Genomic DNA, 19,507 nt, shown 5'->3' on the forward strand with positions numbered 1-19,507 from the left:
TGGTTTCATACAATACATCAAACACTTACACAAACATACCTTTCATACATGCATACATCTCCCTGTGGTTTAGGTTACTTGCTGTACAATAGTGAAAGTAATAATAATAACAATAATACATGTACTAAAAATAATGACAAGTACATGTAGTAATAATTAATCAATTGCAAAAATATTTTCCCACTTCATCCATATTTTATCAAAGTTATGTATTTTAAATGCTTGAATTGCAGCATATTTCTCTACATGATATTTAAACTTTAAGTGACATAGTAAACTAACAAGATTTGGTTCTTTATTCTGCATTAAACAGATAAATATGTATTGTTTAGCATATAAAATTATAAAGTTTATGGCTTTATTATTTAAAGACAGTGGAATTTCACCAAATATTATATTTGACACATTAAAACCAATTCTTTCTGAAATTTTTCTATATATATGAAGACTCAACAACAGGTTTTATTAGAATTTCAAAGGCACAGTTCTTGTTTATTTCTGTAAATCCATAAAATTCCCGTTATGACATTGTGAAAATTATAATGTTTAATCAATACAACAATGGAAACTAAAGGACCGGTCAATATTTATCGGGGAGGGGGGGGGGGGGGGACCGGTGCAAAATGCAATAGGACAAACATTTATTTTGACTTACATACTGGTATAGGACTCCAACATTTTCTTTATTTTCAACACCGATATAACAGCTCTATATTTTTTGTGCAAATGTATCAATGAACAAATATATTATAAAGTATTTCAAACTTTTAATTCAATTATCTTTTAAACAACAATACTGAATTGTGAGCATGCTTTATTTTTTGCCCAAGTTGAATATACTAGAGACAATTTGCAATAAAATACCGGACGTTTGAAAATGTTTAATATCAAAACATGCAATTAAAAATCACAAAAGAAACATTTAGCTGTGAATAAAATTGCAAAAATTACATGTACGTTTTGCATGGAGAATGGGTTTCAATCCTAGAAAATAAAAATGGTGTATCATGTTTTTCATAACTTGAAGGATACAGACCAGAATTTAACTAAAGTCTAAACACATCCTTAATAATTTTTCATTGGGTCATATGCTGTCTGACTTGTTGCATACCGATTGTTAAGCCGTTCTTGGCACACTGATTTTGACTACGGATAACTCCGTTTACCTGATCAAGTAATAGGACTCACAGAGGGTATGACGGGTCGACATTGGATGCTTACTCCTCCCAGGCACCTGATTCCACCTCTGGTGTGTCCATGGGTCCGTATTTGCTCAACTCTCTATTTTGTATTGCATATAGGAGTTATGAGATTGATTACTTTTCGTTATCTTCACCTTTCATAGAGAATACTGAGATGTGAAAAATACTTGTAAGTACATGAAAAAAAGTACAGTAAAACAGTAATTAAAACATATGCAAAATGTAGCACTTTAAAACAACAATTTAACACAAGGGAAAAAAATAAAATGAAAATAATGAGATTTTTAACTTCACTAAGACAAATTACCGAACAAACTTGACAATGTGAACAAAAGTTTCTTAGGAACTTGAGTCCCTCAGCTGATGTAATATTTCAAGTGATAATTATGAAGAACTCCAGAGATTTTTAAAATAAAGTAAAAATGTTGTTTACTCATATATATATATATATATATATATATATATATATATATAAAAGATAGGACACACACTTTTTTATTACACATCTGGTATAGGAGAGCAACTTTTTTGGATTTTTAGAAGATGGGACATAGGATTTTTTAACAAGAGGCCCATGGGCCACATCGCTCACCTGAGTCACTTTGGCCCATATCTGAAGACTTTCCTTATATATTTGCATGTAAAACCTTAGTCCCTATTATGTCCCAAACTACCCTTTGCAAACTTGAATCTACACTATGTCAGAAAGCTTTCATGTAAATGTCAACTTCTTTGGCCCAATGGTTCTTGAGAAGAAGATTTTTAAAACTTTTTCCTATATTTGTATGTAAAACTTTGATCCCCCCCCCACTTGTGGCCCCATCCTACCCCCGGGGGCCATGATTTGAACAAACTTGAATCTGAACTATGTCAGAAAGTTTTCTTGTAAATATCAGCTTTTCTGACTCAGTGGTTATTGAGAAAAAGATTTTAACTATATATTTGTATGTAAAACTTTGATCCCCCTTGTGGCCTCATCCTACCCCCAGGGGCCATGATTTGAACAAACTTGAATCTGCACTATGTCAAAAAGTTTTCATGTAAAAATCAGCTTTTCTGGCTCAGTGGTTCTTGAGATGAAGATTTTTCCTATATATTTGTATGTAAAACTTTGATCCCCTATTGTGGCCCCATCCAACCCCCGGAGCCCATGATTTGAACAAACTTGAATCTGCATTATGTCAGGAAGCTTTCATGTAAATCTCAGCTTTTCTGGCTTAGTGGTTATTGAGAAGAAGATTTTTAAAGTTTTTCCCTATATATTTGTATGTAAAACTTTGATCCCCCTTGTGGCCCCATCCTACCCCCGGGGGCCATGATTTGAACAAATTTGAATCTGCACTATGTCAGAAAGTTTTCATGTAAAAATCAGCTTTTCTGGCTCAGTGGTTCTTGAGAAGAAGATTTTTAAAGATTTTTCCTATATATTTGTATGTAAAACTTTGATCCCCTATTGTGGCCCCATCCAACCCCCGGGGCCCATGATTTGAACAAACTTGAATCTGCATTATGTCAGGAAGCTTTCATGTAAATCTCAGCTTTTCTGGCCTAGTGGTTCTTGAGAAGAAGATTTTTAAAGTTTTTCCCTATATATTTGTGTGTAAAACTTTGATCCACCCCTTGTGGCCCCATCTTATCCCCGGGGGCCATGATTTGAACAAACTTGAATCTGCACTATGTCAGGAAGCTTTCAGGTAAATTTCAGCTCTTCTGGCCCAGTGGTTCTTGAGAAGAAGATTTTTAAATGACCCCACCCTATTTTTGCATTTTTGTGATTATCTCCCCTTTAAAAGGCACATGGCCCTTCATTTGAACAAACTTGAAAGCCCTTTACCCAAGGATGCTTTTGGCCAAGTTAGGTTGAAATTGGCCCAGTGGTTCTGGAGAAGAAGTCGAAAATGTGAAAAGTTTACAGACAGACGGACAGACAGACAGACGGACGCCGGACAAAATGTGATCAGAATAGCTCACTTGAACCTTCGGTTCAGGTGAGCTAAAAATGGAAATATGGAATGCACCGGTCCCAACCCCCAATAAATATTGACCGGTCCCTAATTTATATGTGTTGTATCAAACACACCACCTGTAAAATGTTCAATGAACTTTGGTAAAAATTCTACAGGAGCCCCCCCCTTCCCCCACATCTAAAATCTTGTAAACTAAGAGTACTGTTTTTATGGATAGTTCTTAATAGTAGACTCTCCACAGAAAACATAGATATGTCCATTCATTGGGTCTCTATTTGATTTTGGGAATCCAAAAATGTACTAATTATAAAATGACAGCGGACTAAAAATTGATTGGGGATTTCCTGGCTGCGGGGTGAATGAACTGGTAATGATGCTAGTGACAGTTAATACTCTCCTGAAATATTTATAGAAAATCCCTATTTCTTAATGTGTCATGATTAACCTTTTTTTAATTTTTGCATGGTTTTCTCATAGATATGCTCTTAATTAAAATATAAAAGTGCAAAAAAAAAAACAAACAACAAAAAACAAAAATACCAAAAAAAAAAAAAACAATCTTTGTGACCACTCACGCAAACATTTTATAGGCATGTCCATTTTGTGACCGTTCACGCAAACATTTTATAGGCATGTGCATTTTCTGTTACAGTTTATGGTGTGCTTTCAGCAGTGTTAAGAGAAACACGAAACAGGAAGATTAGGGGGAACTTGATGCAAACAAAAATGGGGTGTGCATGGGTTGATATATATGTTGGCTCAATTTGGTTCTAATAAGTACAACATAAATTTCCAAATATAAATAAATAAGGAACTTGCAAATGTGTTGTGATGTTCAAAAGTTGAAATATATTACCCCTCCATATATCACTCTATACTAATTTCCCCCACTGTTTCGGATTTAATTGATATTCCATACGGTAAATTGTATTCATTTACCTTACAAAAACATCAATTCAGTTTTCATGTTCATTATTTTGAAGAAAATAAGTTTCTTTCGTATCACAGCATTTGTCTTTAAATTGTCCATCAATCTTTGACACATGCATCTGTCACAAAAACCATGTATCACATGCATATTCGTTTTAGTAAATAACTCATCACATACACAAATCTCTCACGAAGAAATGAATTAGTTCGAGATCCAGCATACTCTCCGGTTCAATATGGAAGACCTGCGCATGTGCGGGAAATTGGAGCTGTTGGTTTTATAAGGGTTTGTACATGAAGTTTTCTGAGTCTGGAAAAACCTGTCTGTGGTCGTTTTAAAGTGCCCACATAAATTCTTATTTTATATTTCGTTGACTAGCTACGTTAACTTTAGTTAGCCCCCATCCCACCTCCCCGCTTAATTGTTCGCCCTTTTTTAAAAAGACTTCCTCCGAAGCAAACATGTAGATCTATGTGTATTTCAAAGCAGGCATATTTTTAGCAGACGTACACCCAACTGGCGGATCTACATGGGCGGGGAATTATATTATTTTGTGAATTCGTTGAGAGAGAGAGAGAGAGAGAGAGGAGAGGGAGAGAGGTTAAACAATCACTCGTTCAGTGAAACACGAATGCTAGCGTGTTTTTATTGCGAAATACAAATGTAAAATATTCAAAACTGTATAATTTTACTCTGTGTCCGTGTGTGTCGTTAGCTGCTGAGCTGCAGAACTGTAGCTCTCTGACAGATCAGAGAGCTGGCTACCTAATATGGCCACGTCAACAGACGAAATCATTAGAGGCTGCGAGTTTCCGAGTCTTATAGAGCTTTCAGGTATGTTTGAATGCAAGTATAGCTGGAAAATATGTTAGGAATTTATTGATATTAAATATATGAGACGGCGATGCAACAATTTAGCGATATAAGGCCTCAACCGTGCGCTCTTTTTTTTTTTCTGCGCCGTAAATCGAAGGTTTTTGTAAGGAGTGGATCTATAGCTCTCTGATCTGTCCCAATATTTTTTCAGAGAGCCACAGTTCTGCAGCTACAAGCGTGGTCGGGTGTGTATCTAGGAACATGCTAATAAGATTCACTTTACATTAAGGACAAGTGAACTAAAAGTACATTTCAACCTGGTTTCATTTTCAAATCGCTAAGCTTAGCTGCGCTTATTGTTATAGAATATTCTGGACTTGCATATATGTCAAAAAACTTCGAATTTCTTGTTTTTAAAAATGCATTCCATGTATTACGATTAAATTTGCTGCTTAAAAACATATTTCATTGCGGATTATTTCTTAGATCCGCACCCGTGCTGCCTTTTTTGCGATGTCACAACCGAAATGAGAAAAAAAAAAGAATGTGTAGATTTTAATTAATTATTTGTTAATTGTAGGGATTTGTCATTAAGGTATCTTATCACATGATTCATAACGTGTGGATCACCCAGGGAAATTAGGTTAACGCTATTTGGTACCGCTATTTGGTGACCATTCGTACCTACCTAAGATGAGATAACTCGTGGTCACCATCCTGTACGTGGTACCAGATGGCCTCAACCGGGGAAGTAACTACGTAATACAGCATAGAGAATTAATTATGCACATTATTCCTTTAGTAATACGACCTGATACACAATACACCGGGCATTGAAATATTATCCATTCAATGGTAATGAAATGTTAATCCTGACTTGGGTTTTCAACTGACATTGACGGGTTTTCGGAGTATCTATAATTAACGTACGGTGTCGTTAATTGCGATTGTGTAGTTTGCATTAAGATACTACGCCCGGGAAAATTTCGATTCGAAATTTCCAAATTCATGACGCTCGTCGCCACTATTAGTCTAACACACCTTGGATATCCCAAACCATTTTCTGAAATTTGTTAATAAAAGTTTAAAGAAAATATTCCCAATTTTTCCTTAATCTAATTAAAATACAGATCTCTCAAGTAGCGCACAGCGCAAAGAGCTATTTGAGAGATCTGTATTTTAATCAGATTGAATTTTTTTTCCCCAGTCGTATATCATGTAATGGCTTAGCAAATGTCATTAATCAATGTTATTTGGTTTTCCAAGTAGACGGCGCATATGTAGCCTATATATAAGCACGGTACACTCACAAGATTAACACACATTGTAAGTTTATTTGAATCAGTTATCATCGAAATGCTTGGGAAAGTCATCGTCCTGTTCTTCGTTGCCAGCGTAAGGAGGCATTTATTTAATTCATCTATTTCGTTTTCAAATCTGTTATTTGATTCATCATCATATTACTGTAATTTTAAATGGTTATTTACGCTGGGGGTTAAGTACGCTGGTTTTTCCACGTCCAATAATACACGTGGTGGGAAATACGCGGTAACTGAATTTAATAATATATCAGATATTTATAAATGTAATATGCGTGGGGGAATTTACACGCTTATTATGTGACGGCGTAATTAGTGTAAATTTCCCCCACACGTAAATAACCGCTTGTACAGTATTCTACCGGAAAATTAAATTCGAAAATAACTAAACGACAATTTCACTGTAAAAGTCGAAATATACGAATTGAATTTCGGAGCCCTATAAAAAAGAATTTTACAAACTTAAATCAGCTGGAAATGTTTATCAATAACGCATTGAATTTAAATCATTCGAACTACATGTATATGCTAACAGGCATGCGCACAGCTAGATAAGAAACCTGGAAGCTGTCCGAAGCCTGGTATTATCACAACCTGTGAATGTGATCCATGGGATATGCATGTAGGGTGCAGTGGAGACGACGAATGCCCAGGAGGTAACTAATGCAATATAACAGGTAGTAGGAAATCAAAGTACTAAAAGTAGGGGAAAAAAACAATCTACGTGTATAATTTGATTGGATTGAATAGTTATTGGACTGTAACATAGAGTATGATATATGTACTTTTAAAAAGTAGGAAACATTAAATTTTAAATCTGAAATTCAACCGATGGGTAATTCGGGGGGGGGGGGGGGGGGGGGGGGGGACGCAGGGATATGTAGAAGTACATTGTTGGTTTACACTCAGTCATTGATCTGGGTTTTTTTGGTGCATGGGGTTGAGATAACAACATCATTCTGACGGAGACTTAACGGCGCTATTCGGGGACTTAGCTGCTTTTATGGATAACTTTAAATGATGATGCTTATAAGTTTATGGAAGTCCTTGTTTTCTTTGTAGATGAGAAATGCTGTTCTTACGGATGTGGCTGCAGAGTGGGATGTGTAGCACCAGAGAAGAAACGGGGTAAGGTTCCGAAATGTTCCTATAATGTTAATGGCTGAATAAAGTTAAGGAAACGTCGAGTCTCTGTGGTGTAGCGTGCCTTTGATCTTGGTTAAGTTCAGCATTGGCAAATTTCATCGGGATAAATGAAAATGACCCGTGTCTGTGTATTTTGTAGTCTGTAAATATAACGGCAAGGTGTACAAATCCGGACATAGCTTCCCCTCCACTGACGGTTGTAACACGTGCACGTGCAGATTTGATGGATTGGTCACGTGTACTTATATGATCTGTAATCAACGTAAGTATCAGAGAGTGTAAAGAAATTACGAGCTTTATTGTTTTAATGTCAGACATAAAATTTATTGATTTAGTGTCAGACATAAAATTTATTGTTTTAGTGTCAGACATCATAAGCTTTATTGTTTTAGTGTCAGACATCATAAGCTTTATCATTTTAGTGTCAGACATCATAAGCTTTATTGTTTTAGTGTCAGACATTATAAACTTTATTGTTTTAGTGTCATCTATCATAAGCTTTATTGTTTTAGTGTCAGACATAAGCTTTATTGTTTTAGTGTCAGACATAAGCTTTATTGTTTTAGTGTCAGACATAAGCTTTATTGTTTTAGTGTCAGATATCATAAGCCTTATTGCTTTAGTATCCGATATCATAAACTTTATTGTTTTAGTGCCCGACATCATAAGCTTTATTGTTGTAGTGTCAGACATAAAATTTATTGTTTTAGTTCAGACATAAAATTTATTTTTTTTACTGTCAGACATTACTATCAAGGTGTACATTTTCTCCTCGACTTGAGCACGTTAATTAAAGACATGGCTCACATACAAACCCTTGTACAACACATATAATGAACGTAATATAGACACAAAATAATTGTAATTCACAATTGTAATGTGAATAAGTCAAAATATTTTGAAAGCAGTTGTAATGTGAACTAGTAAAATATTCTGAAACCATTAGTAATGTGAACCAGTAAAATATTCTGAAACCATTAGTAATCTGAATAAGTAAAATATTCTGAAACCATTAGTAATCTGAATAAGTAAAATATTCTGAAACCATTAGTAATCTGAATAAGTAAAATATTCTGAAACCATTAGTAATCTGAATAAGTAAAATATTCTGAAACCATTAGTAATCTGAATAAGTAAAATATTCTGAAACCATTAGTAATGTGAACCAGTAAAGTACATCCTCTGACAGTGGGCCGATAAGGTCCGATTTAAGAGTTCAGTGGATAGATTGAATTTCACGTACGTTGATCATACAAATCATGTATATGTTATATACGGCATATTGGTATATAAATAACCCATTGAGCATATTTGCTACCAAATTCAAACAAAAGTACAAGTGCTTCTGAATACAGTTAAAACATACTTTTCATTATTAAAATGTACACGAGGGTATGAACTGCGACACTTTACGCCTTCTTACTTCACGACGCGCATTATTGCTCTATGAAAAGTACGCCGACGTGAAGCGTTGCTGTCCATACCCTCAAGTATTTTTAAAATGAAATTTATTTCTTATGTTTACATTCTATTTTCATTTCTGTCGGAGAACTCACAGTCGTTGAAATAGTCGTACTATATTTATCAAGATGCATACAGACGTCGTTCGCATTCATGAGGAAATGGTTATCATATCAATTGGTTCAGATTGATAGATTGATTGAATATTGTTTAACGTCCCTCTCGAGAATATTTTACTCATATGGAAACGTCACCACTGCCGGTAAGGGGCTGCAAAATTTCGGCCTATGCTCGGCGTTTATGGCATTTGAGCAGGGAGGGATCATTATCGTGCCACACCTGCTGTGACACGGGGCCTCGGTTTTTGTGGTCTCATCCGAAGGACCGCCACATTTAGTCGCCTTCTACAACAAGCAAGGGGTACTGAGGAGCTATTCTAAGCCGAATTCCCACAGGGCTCAATTGGTTGAGATATCGAAGATAAAAATAATGATATAACATAAAAGTCAACAATGTAACAAGATAAACATTACAATTGGTTTCTGTCAATTATTATTCAGCCAATAAAGCTAATATCCTTAGCGAAAAGTGGATATGTAATTATTACTAGTACAATTCACTTACGGCGGATGCAGGGGTAACGAAAAATAATTTCATGTCGCGGAAACTGTCAGTGGAGATAATGTGAGTATCATTTCCAGAGTTCAATCAAGTCACAAAAGGACTATTCAGGAGAACAGTCTGCCTGGGCCACGTAAAACTAACGAAAAAACCATGTAGAGCTTTAACGTAAAAGTAAATCGTCTGGTATTTCACAAAAGAAACCATTCTAAATACAGTTTCACATTGTGTATCTTTGATATTTACAGTCACGTGAAGTACACAGCACCAAAAGCGACACTTTTTCTAATTTATATTTCAAATTCAGTTACAATGCTAATTTTTATGGAGTTTTGGGCAAACACAATTTTTCTGTCACATTACGGATAGCTCCGTTTACCTGATCAGGATATAGGGCTCACGGCGGGTGTGATCGCTCGACAGGGGATTGCCCAACTATCTATTTTGTGTATAGCTCTTATCCTTAGACGAATTTGACTCCACTTTTTTGACACACTGTTTTTCCCTATAATAGCTCTAAAACTCCATTGTTATTTCGGATTTCAAACATTTCGGTTGAGCATCACTGAAGAGACATTATTTGTCGAAATGCACATCTGGTGCATCAAAATTGGTACCGTATAAGTTTTACATTATAGGAGTTATGAGATTGATCACTGTTCGTTATCTTCACCTTTCATTTGTATATTGGAAAAATTAATACAAGTATATTGTATAAATATAAAGTCCGCACCTACACTCGATGTTTGCTAGAAGAAATTTTGCGTGAAAAATTGTTATATATTATGTCGAAATATTGTAGATGGCAACTAAATGGCACCCTGATTCCGGTTCCCGCATCATTTTGATCAAATTGAAAATTACAACTGATTTGCATCGGAATTATTGCACTAAAGATTGTTAGATTATAAACCTACACAAGGCTGTGGATTTGGGAGGACAAACAGAGCCTTTATAGTACATAGTCCTTTGTCCGTGCACCTAGTTACACAAACCACGCAGGGAATGGTAGTGGGTTAATATAGGTACACGTATCTTTCATTATTCCATTTTTTGAATAGTTATCTAAATAAGTTTTATTTCGGGGGGGGGGGGCATTAAAGTTCACATCTTGTTTCATGTGGCTATTCCACAGCTTTGTAAAATGTCGGCCCGCGTTCATTAACACACGTCCACGCGCGAGAAATTAATGGTAAGAAAAGCTAATAGTGAATGGAACAAGATGAGATACTTAATATGCTAATTATTGTTTATTTTGACAGGTCTTCCTCGCCGCCGCTCATTTGACTTCCTCGGATAATACAGAAAACTCCAGAGCCGTCACGATCCAACACCACATATGTAATGCACTACTCTGTGAGACTTACTGCACTCTGTGAAATTGTGTTGTATGCGTAAAAATAGTAAAGATTGCGTTAGTTGTTATTATGTAGCTTGACTGGTTGTATTGATTGACTTTGTAGAAATGTACGATAATGTTTATATTCATTGTAGGAATTATTCCCGAGTAAATATAATTTGTTTGTTACAAACTTTCTTTGTGTTCTCTTTGAAGGATCTCCATACTAGTTATTTAATTGGAAATCTTTTTAAAGCAGTATTATTTTTTTTCCAAAGCATAAAAGATTGTTATAATGCAGCTGAATTCGGTTTTGAACTTTGTCTAAATAGATAGCGGAAAACACCTTTCATTATAGCGTCATAGGTACCTGTATTTTGTTGAGATTGTGGTTACATGATACAGATATCTGTTGTATGCAAGGTGAAGATAACGAACAGTGATCAATCTCATCACTCCTATAAGCAATACAAAATAGATAGTTGGGCAAACACGGATCCCTGTACACTCCAGAGGTGGGATCAGGTGCCTAGGAGGAGTAAGCATCCCCTGTCGACACGTCACACCCGCCGTGAGCCCTATATCCTGTATTATATAGATATCTGGATTATGCTGAGATTGTGATTGTAAAACATAGATATCTTGATTATGTTGAGAACGTGATTGTATTATACAGATATCTGCGTTATGTTGAGAACCTGATTGTATTATACAGATATCTGGATTATGTTGAGAACGTGATTGTATTATACAGATATCTGCGTTATGTTGAGAACGTGATTGTATTATACAGATATCAGCGTTATGTTGAGATCGTGACTGTATTATACAGATATCTACGTTATGTTGAGAACGTGATTATATTATACAGATATCTGCGTTATGTTGAGAACGTGATTGTATTATACAGATATCTGGATTATGTTGAGAACGTGATTGTATTATACAGATATCAGCGTTATGTTGAGAACGTGACTGTATTATACAGATATCAGCGTTATGTTGAGAACGTGACTGTATTATACAGATATCTGGATTATGTTGAGAACGTGATTGTATTATACAGATATCAGCGTTATGTTGAGAATGTGACTGTATTATACAGATATCAGCGTTATGTTGAGAACGTGATTGTATTATACAGATATCTGCGTTATGTTGAGAACGTGATTGTATTATACAGATATCAGCGTTATGTTGAGAACGTGACTGTATTATACAGATATCTGGATTATGTTGAGAACGTGACTGTATTATACAGATATCTGGATTATGTTGAGAACGTGACTGTATTATACAGATATCTGGATTATGTTGAGAACGTGACTGTATTATACATATATCAGCGTTATGTTGAGAACGTGATTGTATTATACAGATATCTACGTTATGTTGAGAACGTGATTGTATTATACAGATATCTACGTTATGTTGAGAACGTGATTGTATTATACAGATACCAGTGTTATGTTGAGAACGTGATTGTATTATACAGATATCAGCGTTATGTTGAGAACGTGACTGTATTATACAGATATCTGGATTATGTTGAGAACGTGATTGTATTATACAGATATCTGGATTATATTGAGAACGTGACTGTATTATACAGATATCAGCGTTATGTTGAGAACATGATTGTATTATACAGATATCAGCGTTATGTTCAGATCGTGATTGGTGTGTTCGAGACCACAAAGAAGAGATGCATAGTATCATTTTGAAAATCTGTGCCCTCTTATCCAGCATTAAACTGAAAACACATACACGGACATTCATTCCTTACCGGAATATTTTGGGAGTTAATTGTCATCGAAAAGGGGGGGGGGGGGTTCCAACCCCAACCCCCAACTGGATCCGCCACTAACACAGTTTTACTAGACCGACTGTTTCTTATTACAATGATTCTGGCAATAGACTAGCACATCTAAGTAATTTACATATATTCCAATGTCTAATCCGTTAAGGAGGAACTACACACCAGAGAAATCCGACATAGCCGGAATTCCCCCTTGAAAGGAAAATAATGAAAGGGAAGTCATCCATTATGACGTTGTTTTATTCCTCCTAAAAGACTAACACGTGACGTGGAAAAGTCTAATAAAGCAGTCAAAGAGAGGTAACTCTAAACTACTAAACTGTCAGAGGCGTGCCCAGATTACGACCCATGTTTAGTGCATAGAGGCAGGCTGGTGAGAAGACGTAATCCTTGATGGAAATACTTGAAAATATTGAATACATCGATTGTGATTCTTTAGTACATTGTCTCGCTAACGGTTTAAATTAAAGTTGTGAATAATAGTTATCAAAGGTCCCGACACTAACGCTCTAGTCAGTCAACCACAGGCACCTGAAATGTGGTTAGCGTGTATGTACACCTACCCCCTCTACCTAATGAAAAAACCAATAATTTATCCAGAATATTTGATTTCCCAGCCGATCACTTTCAAGAGTCGTTTTGCATCGTCAGTTTCTACTTTCTATAAGTATTCAAAGTGGCATTAGCTGTCATTTTGTCACCCGAAATTTAACTAAATGAAAATTACTCTATATTATATATTTCAGTAGTAACACCAGTATTTAATCATTTCAAACACGTTTTGACTTCTAAACAAGCACATGAATATGTGATTTTGGTGATTAAATAATTATTGTCTTGCAAGACAATAATTCTCTTTACATCAAAAGCGTTTTGTACAAAATGTTTTTTTTAGTCATTGATATATATTCCGATGCCACCGAGAGATTTTGGGAGGGTAAGGTTGCCATCACAACTAATGTCCCTTTAAGATTACCACTTGTGAGGTACTACTATACTGACTATGCAGAACGACTTATGAAGTACTTATATTAGTATCTCACGAGTGGTAATCTCAAAAGCTTACAGAAAGTAGAAACTGACAATGCAGAATGAGTTATGAAGATGAAAGGCATGGGTATATTACATATATACATTTAATAATGAAAGGTGAAGATAACGAACAGTGATCAATCCCATAACTAGTACTCCTATAAACAATACAAAATAGATAGTTGGGCAAACACGGACCCCTGGACACGCCAGAGGTGGGATTTTATAGATAATTTTTTTGGTTCTTTATTTTTTTCCATTGGTATAGAGGGGGTTATGTAGACCCCATCTATACACGCTATCCACACATTGGGTGCCTGTGTAGTCAATGGCTGTTATTTAAGAAATAAGGTATCATTTTAAAATATTTATCGGGATATAAATGCGGTTTGGTCTCGTGATCAAATTCCATAAAGCCCGAAGGGCTTTATGGAAAAGTTGATCATGTACCAACCCGTATTTATATCCCGATAAATATTTTAAAATGATACCTTATTACTTATATTTACACTTTTTGGTCGGTAACATTGCTGAATTGTGTTAACAACACGTTTCCATACATTTCAAATTGTTGACGCAACGAAGCGTCATAGATGTTCAAAATGACGACAACACAAAACAAAGTTCCATAAAATGAAGAACTGTCTTAATTATTAAGACGCTAGAAAGCAAGTGTATCAACATATACTTATACATTAACTCGGGAGTATATAATGGGAAATTTTTCCATATGTCTAATTTTAGGGGGTGGGGGATTATAATTTAAACGGGGGTGCGCAATGTTACACTTACAGTTGTGATGCGCTTTCACTTTTGAAAAGTGAAAGACGTTGAAGACCGACTTTGAAAGATATTCTGTGAATATTACGGAGTTAACAGAAGACTGAGATGGAGGAACATGAAGAACAGGGGGCAGTCGTCAGGTGTAGGCATATCATTTATAGATAGGACAGAGGACGCAGCTTAGATGAATCTCCAGAAAGAAATGAACATCGCAGAGAATGTGGAACTGCACGAAGGTAAGGGACGGTTTGGATTTGGATATGTAATTGTTGACAAACATGAGCTCATTGAACGCTTCTTTTGACTCGATAAATTTCTGTATAGGTTTTTAACGACGCCTTGCTTCGATGTCCCGACATAAACTTGGAAATCAACATCAATCACCTATGGCTGCAGTGGCACGGAAGCAGTATAGGTGTGGCCATACATCATGTGAATGACCTTTTTGCTAAAGTATATGTCATCGTCTAGCAGTAGGTACAATTCCGCATCACCGATGACCAGGGTGAAGTTGTAGCAGACGAAATTTTAGACATACAATAGTAAAATATTGTTTACAGAAATGCTTTTATCAATTATGGATGAAAGTCCACTGCTTGGAATACAAATAAAACCGTAAATACATTTTGTGATGTTGATTTCATCTATTGATTGATTTTTGTAGTAAGTGAGAGCGATTGCTAGATGTGTAGATGCTAGATGTGTATTGCCTTAGTAAAAGTAGTACCTGTTACCTACTTTTAACAAATGTTCATACGCACAGCCGTGACCTCTGTTGATCCCGTAATGGATTTATGCAGGGATAAATACGTTTGCTCGTAATAGTGTTATGTAGGAGAAAACAGTTGCAAATGTAAATATTTTTTAATGAAAACAATGCCCAAATGTCGGTGAAGTCGAGTTTTCTGTACGCTTTAAGACACGAGTAAAAAGCTACAGCATTAATTTTATTTGTTTGTTTGTTGTTGTTGTTGTTTTCACACTATAATACTTTAGGGATTTTTTTTCACACTAGTATGCTGACATGTTGCAGATGGTTGGGAACAGGGCTACAAAATACAGATGTAATAAAGCCTGTTTGACTTATAGGCGTAACATTTACAGATGTAATAAAGCCTGTTTGACTTATAGGCGTAACCGTTACAGATGTAATAAAACCTGTTTGACTTATAGGCGTAACCTTCACAGATGTAATAAAACCCGTTTGACTTATAGGCGTAACCTTTACAGATGTAATAAAGCCCGTTTGACTTATAGGCGTAACCTTTACAGATGTAATAAAGCCCGTTTGACTTATAGGCGTAACCTTTACAGATGTAATAAAGCCTGTTTGACGTATAGGCGTAACCTTTACAGATGTAATAAAGCCCGTTTGACTTATAGGCGTAACCTTGAGACAGCTGGTACTACAGCCACTGATGATACACACACAAAAATGTAGGTTCGAACTGAACAGAGCACATCTTGAAAATTCCAATGTTAGTATGACTAATCAGTATTCATAATACGGATTGTCAGATTGTTAGTATCACTAATCAGTATTCATAATACTGATTGTCAGATTGTTAGTATCACTAATCAGTATTCATAATACGGATTGTAAAGATTATTTAAAGTGAAAAAAGAGATACTTCTTGCTCGATATATCTAATGATCAATGGCAAAGCATGGTCACATGTTGAGGTCAACTCAACCATGGCTAAAATTCAGGATTGTACGAGATGGAGTCTTATCAGGTCACCGAAAAGTTTAATGAAATAAAAAGTTTAGTAAAATAAAGTTTAGTAAAATAACAAGTTTATATAGTTAACCGAACATCACTAATTTTGTCACAGCTTCATATAACTTTACTTCTAAAATTGTACATACATGTGCACGTGCTGTCTAATTTTGTAATTCAATGCCCATCATATCCCGCAATAATTAAGAATATTGACAGCAACTAACTCTTCAGAAACACTTCTACAAAGGTCAGTGTAGGAGCCCGCCGGTCCGGATGTACGATACACAGTATTTACTGACCACATGAAAACAATGGAGAGAGTTCACTGACATGGATACACAGAATTAGGAAATTTTCATCAATATCATAAAAGCATTATCATAGATATTGATAACAGGTGTAAATTTGAAGAAATGTGCAACATTGTTTATGTACGTTCACATCTATAAACATGTGCAATAACGATGGTGTTCAGTCTGCTGGAAATTTACATCTGTATCTTCAAAGCAACATCGCTGAATTGGTCTATTACATACTGTAACCTTACCGTTATACATGCTAAGGGTGAAACCCTTACAGTGAGAGGGCGGGGCAGCATCGAATATTTTACTTCTTCTTTTTTAAACATTATTTAGCATGATAAGCAAAGTTATGATTTCCTTAACAATATTTTTTATTTGTTTGGAAGTTCGATACATATTAGTTATATTTACTCCCTGTTCAATAGCGTTAGAAAAATCCTAAGGCGGTACATTTTCCACACCTTTACATTAAACGGGCGGGGCACTGTTGACTTCTTGATGAAATCCACAAAGAGTGTAACACATTTTTTGGTAGGTCTGTAAACATTGACTACGATTCACAAACAACATAGTGAACTTCCAGGACAATGACTAGTGAAGATATCAAACAGTGACTCTTATTCACCAGTATTCTAAAACTTGCTCCTGTACTGTATACCGTGTTTCAGTTTTAAAAACACTGTATTCAATAAATAATTTAATATGATTAGACAACAGGCATAGTCTATAAATACAAATAGTCTATAAATTACAACGCCAAAGCAATGTTATAGATATTTTGTATAAATGATATTATTGTACCTCAGTATGAGAATTCTATGCAACGCGTAATCTGATTGGTTTAGACAGTCACGTGCCAGGGATGATAAAACTTCATATCTCCCTCTCAGACATAATAATCCTCATAATATTTACCCCAATCGTAACTACTCGGCTATTTCCGTAACCGCAAATGAACCTCGTATGTGGATCGACGCCATCAGAGTTGGTTGCTACGTATACATAAACGTAACCATGACTTCACAGTCGTACGTTAAACTATGAAACGTGAACTTTCAAATGCATCTAAGATATTATACACATCTAAGGTATTGTACCACTATCAATTTCCACTTACATGTTATGTATTAGAGTGAATAAGACGTTAATGATACCAAAACTGAATCTGTGGTGAAAATATAAATAACAAATAACATATTATTCAGGGATTCGGTTCTGGCCTTTTAACATTCATCCACGGGCGCGCTTCCGGCGAAGAAATGCATCGATTTGATGCAATTCTTGCGCCGATCCACGTCCGAGTCTTCTTACCGGTTACGGAAAAGGACGAGCGCGTGATCCGATTGTATTTACCCATTGGGCATCCTCGTGTATTTTCCATAAATTTAACGTCAAGGTAGACGAAGTGTATTGTGACGTCACAATAAGTCCGAATCATTCTACTTTCATAGTTTGTAAGGTACAAAATATGCGGGGTTTTTGATAACACAGTTGAATCGCATGGTTTTGGTTGATACAAAAACAAGCAAGTAAAAATCAGCCTTAAAAGAGAATGGAAATACAAAAACTGGTTATCATATCACTGTATTTCGTTGTTTGTACCTTCTAATATGTTGGCGGCGCGGTGTTACCGTTAGGGTGATTTAAGCTAATGTATAGATGAGCGGACTCCAATTTCAAATGCACTTTTGTAGTCTTGCTTTGTTTCGGTATAATAAACAACGGAAAAGGTCCGGAAAACATCACCTCAGACGGACGGACAGAAGGACACCTCCATTTATAACGTATAAATATTAAATATGAAAATTAATACAATCATTGTAAATATCATATTAAAAAAGAACGTTTTGCGGACTTAATAAATAGCTTACAAGGTGAAAACATTGAATTTTGATTTATATGACCACAGGGGTTTTTCCTTAAATATTATATTCATATTGAAAGGTTTATTTGCATAATTACATGAACAATTTGTTAATTCAGATCTCAGAAGGAATAACGTGTTTGCGTAATAAATCATTATTTTTGGAATACACTTTCGACATGCAATGAATCTCCGTGTCACTTATTGAAATATAATAGTGCAAACAAATTCACCGTGACCGTTCACGCTTTACGGCATGTCCATTTTCTCTTTGCAGTGTCATAAAACATGAAAAAGGAAGACTTGATACAAACAAAGAAGGGAAAATGGCTAAATCTGGTTGTAATAAGGACAACTCCAAAATTCCTAAATAAAAAAAAAAGATAAGGGATTTGAACATTTTCTACGACCTTCAAAATTTGGAGTATATTACATTCCCTTGTATAAATCTATACAACAGTTCCCACTGTTCTATTCTTTTGAATTTTATCATGGAAATAAATTACATTCTATATGTTAAATAAAAAAAAAAAAAAAATGATCATTTTTGAAAAACAAGTTTGTTCTGTAGCGAATGTCCTGAAAGGGGAGGAACACGATTTCAGCTGAAAATGTTCATATGGTATCTTTAATGATCAGTAAATACTTGAATATCGGTTGTCGATTTACACAAGATATACAGAGCTCGCAATTCAAGGTTCGTGCCATAATTTTGTTTACATAGGTTAAATAAACTAGTAAAAGTTTTGTTTAATGCCTTTTTTTCAATTTACAAGTTCATTATGAACACAGTTAAACAGTTTCTAGTGTTTAGTTCAAATCATTTTGTTTTACACATGTTATTTTCTATTAAGCAATCCATATGTAAACAAAAACATGTCATGAGCCTTGTACACATGGCAATGAATTATGAGCTCCGTATCTCACTTGTAACTCAACAACTGATATCAAAATATTGGTTGGTCATTAGAAATACTTTAGTGATGCATTGTAAACAATAAAAATGGAATTATAAAATTTGATAATTTTCAGCTCAAATCCTGTCCATACTCCTTTAATCTTCCTTCAGTCCTTGACACACTTCCTTCAGTCCTTGACACACTTCCTCTCAAAATCTGTCACAGAAGCCATATATCCAATGCTTATTCTTTAACGACTTATTCATCATATACATAAAATTTA

The 19,507-nt window shown here is 35.3% G+C and overlaps 1 protein-coding gene across 1 annotated transcript; it reads left to right on the forward strand.

The window, feature by feature from the left end:
• The first annotated feature begins 6,064 nt into the window (after positions 1–6,064).
• LOC125661447 (perlwapin-like protein) lies at positions 6,065–10,995 on the forward strand. Its single transcript, XM_056146422.1, has 5 exons — positions 6,065–6,311; positions 6,771–6,891; positions 7,298–7,363; positions 7,521–7,643; positions 10,726–10,995. Exons 1-5 carry the CDS (start codon positions 6,273–6,275, stop codon positions 10,761–10,763), a joined length of 387 nt encoding a protein of 128 aa, XP_056002397.1. The 5' UTR covers positions 6,065–6,272; the 3' UTR covers positions 10,764–10,995.
• Positions 10,996–19,507: the final 8,512 nt, after the last annotated feature.

This window comes from Ostrea edulis, chromosome 8 (genome assembly GCF_947568905.1).
Source record: "Ostrea edulis chromosome 8, xbOstEdul1.1, whole genome shotgun sequence".
NCBI classification, from domain to species: domain Eukaryota; kingdom Metazoa; phylum Mollusca; class Bivalvia; order Ostreida; family Ostreidae; genus Ostrea; species Ostrea edulis.

What these genes read in the sequence shown, in the direction of transcription:
- LOC125661447 (XM_056146422.1), top strand. Translation starts at nt 6,273, where the DNA reads ATGCTTGGGAAAGTCATCGTCCTGTTCTTCGTTGCCAGC. An exon ending in AGCACCAGAGAAGAAACGGG is followed by an intron (nt 7,364 to 7,520) that starts GTAAGGTTCCGA and finishes TGTATTTTGTAG; the next exon opens with TCTGTAAATATAACGGCAAG. An exon ending in TTATATGATCTGTAATCAAC is followed by an intron (nt 7,644 to 10,725) that starts GTAAGTATCAGA and finishes TTATTTTGACAG; the next exon opens with GTCTTCCTCGCCGCCGCTCA.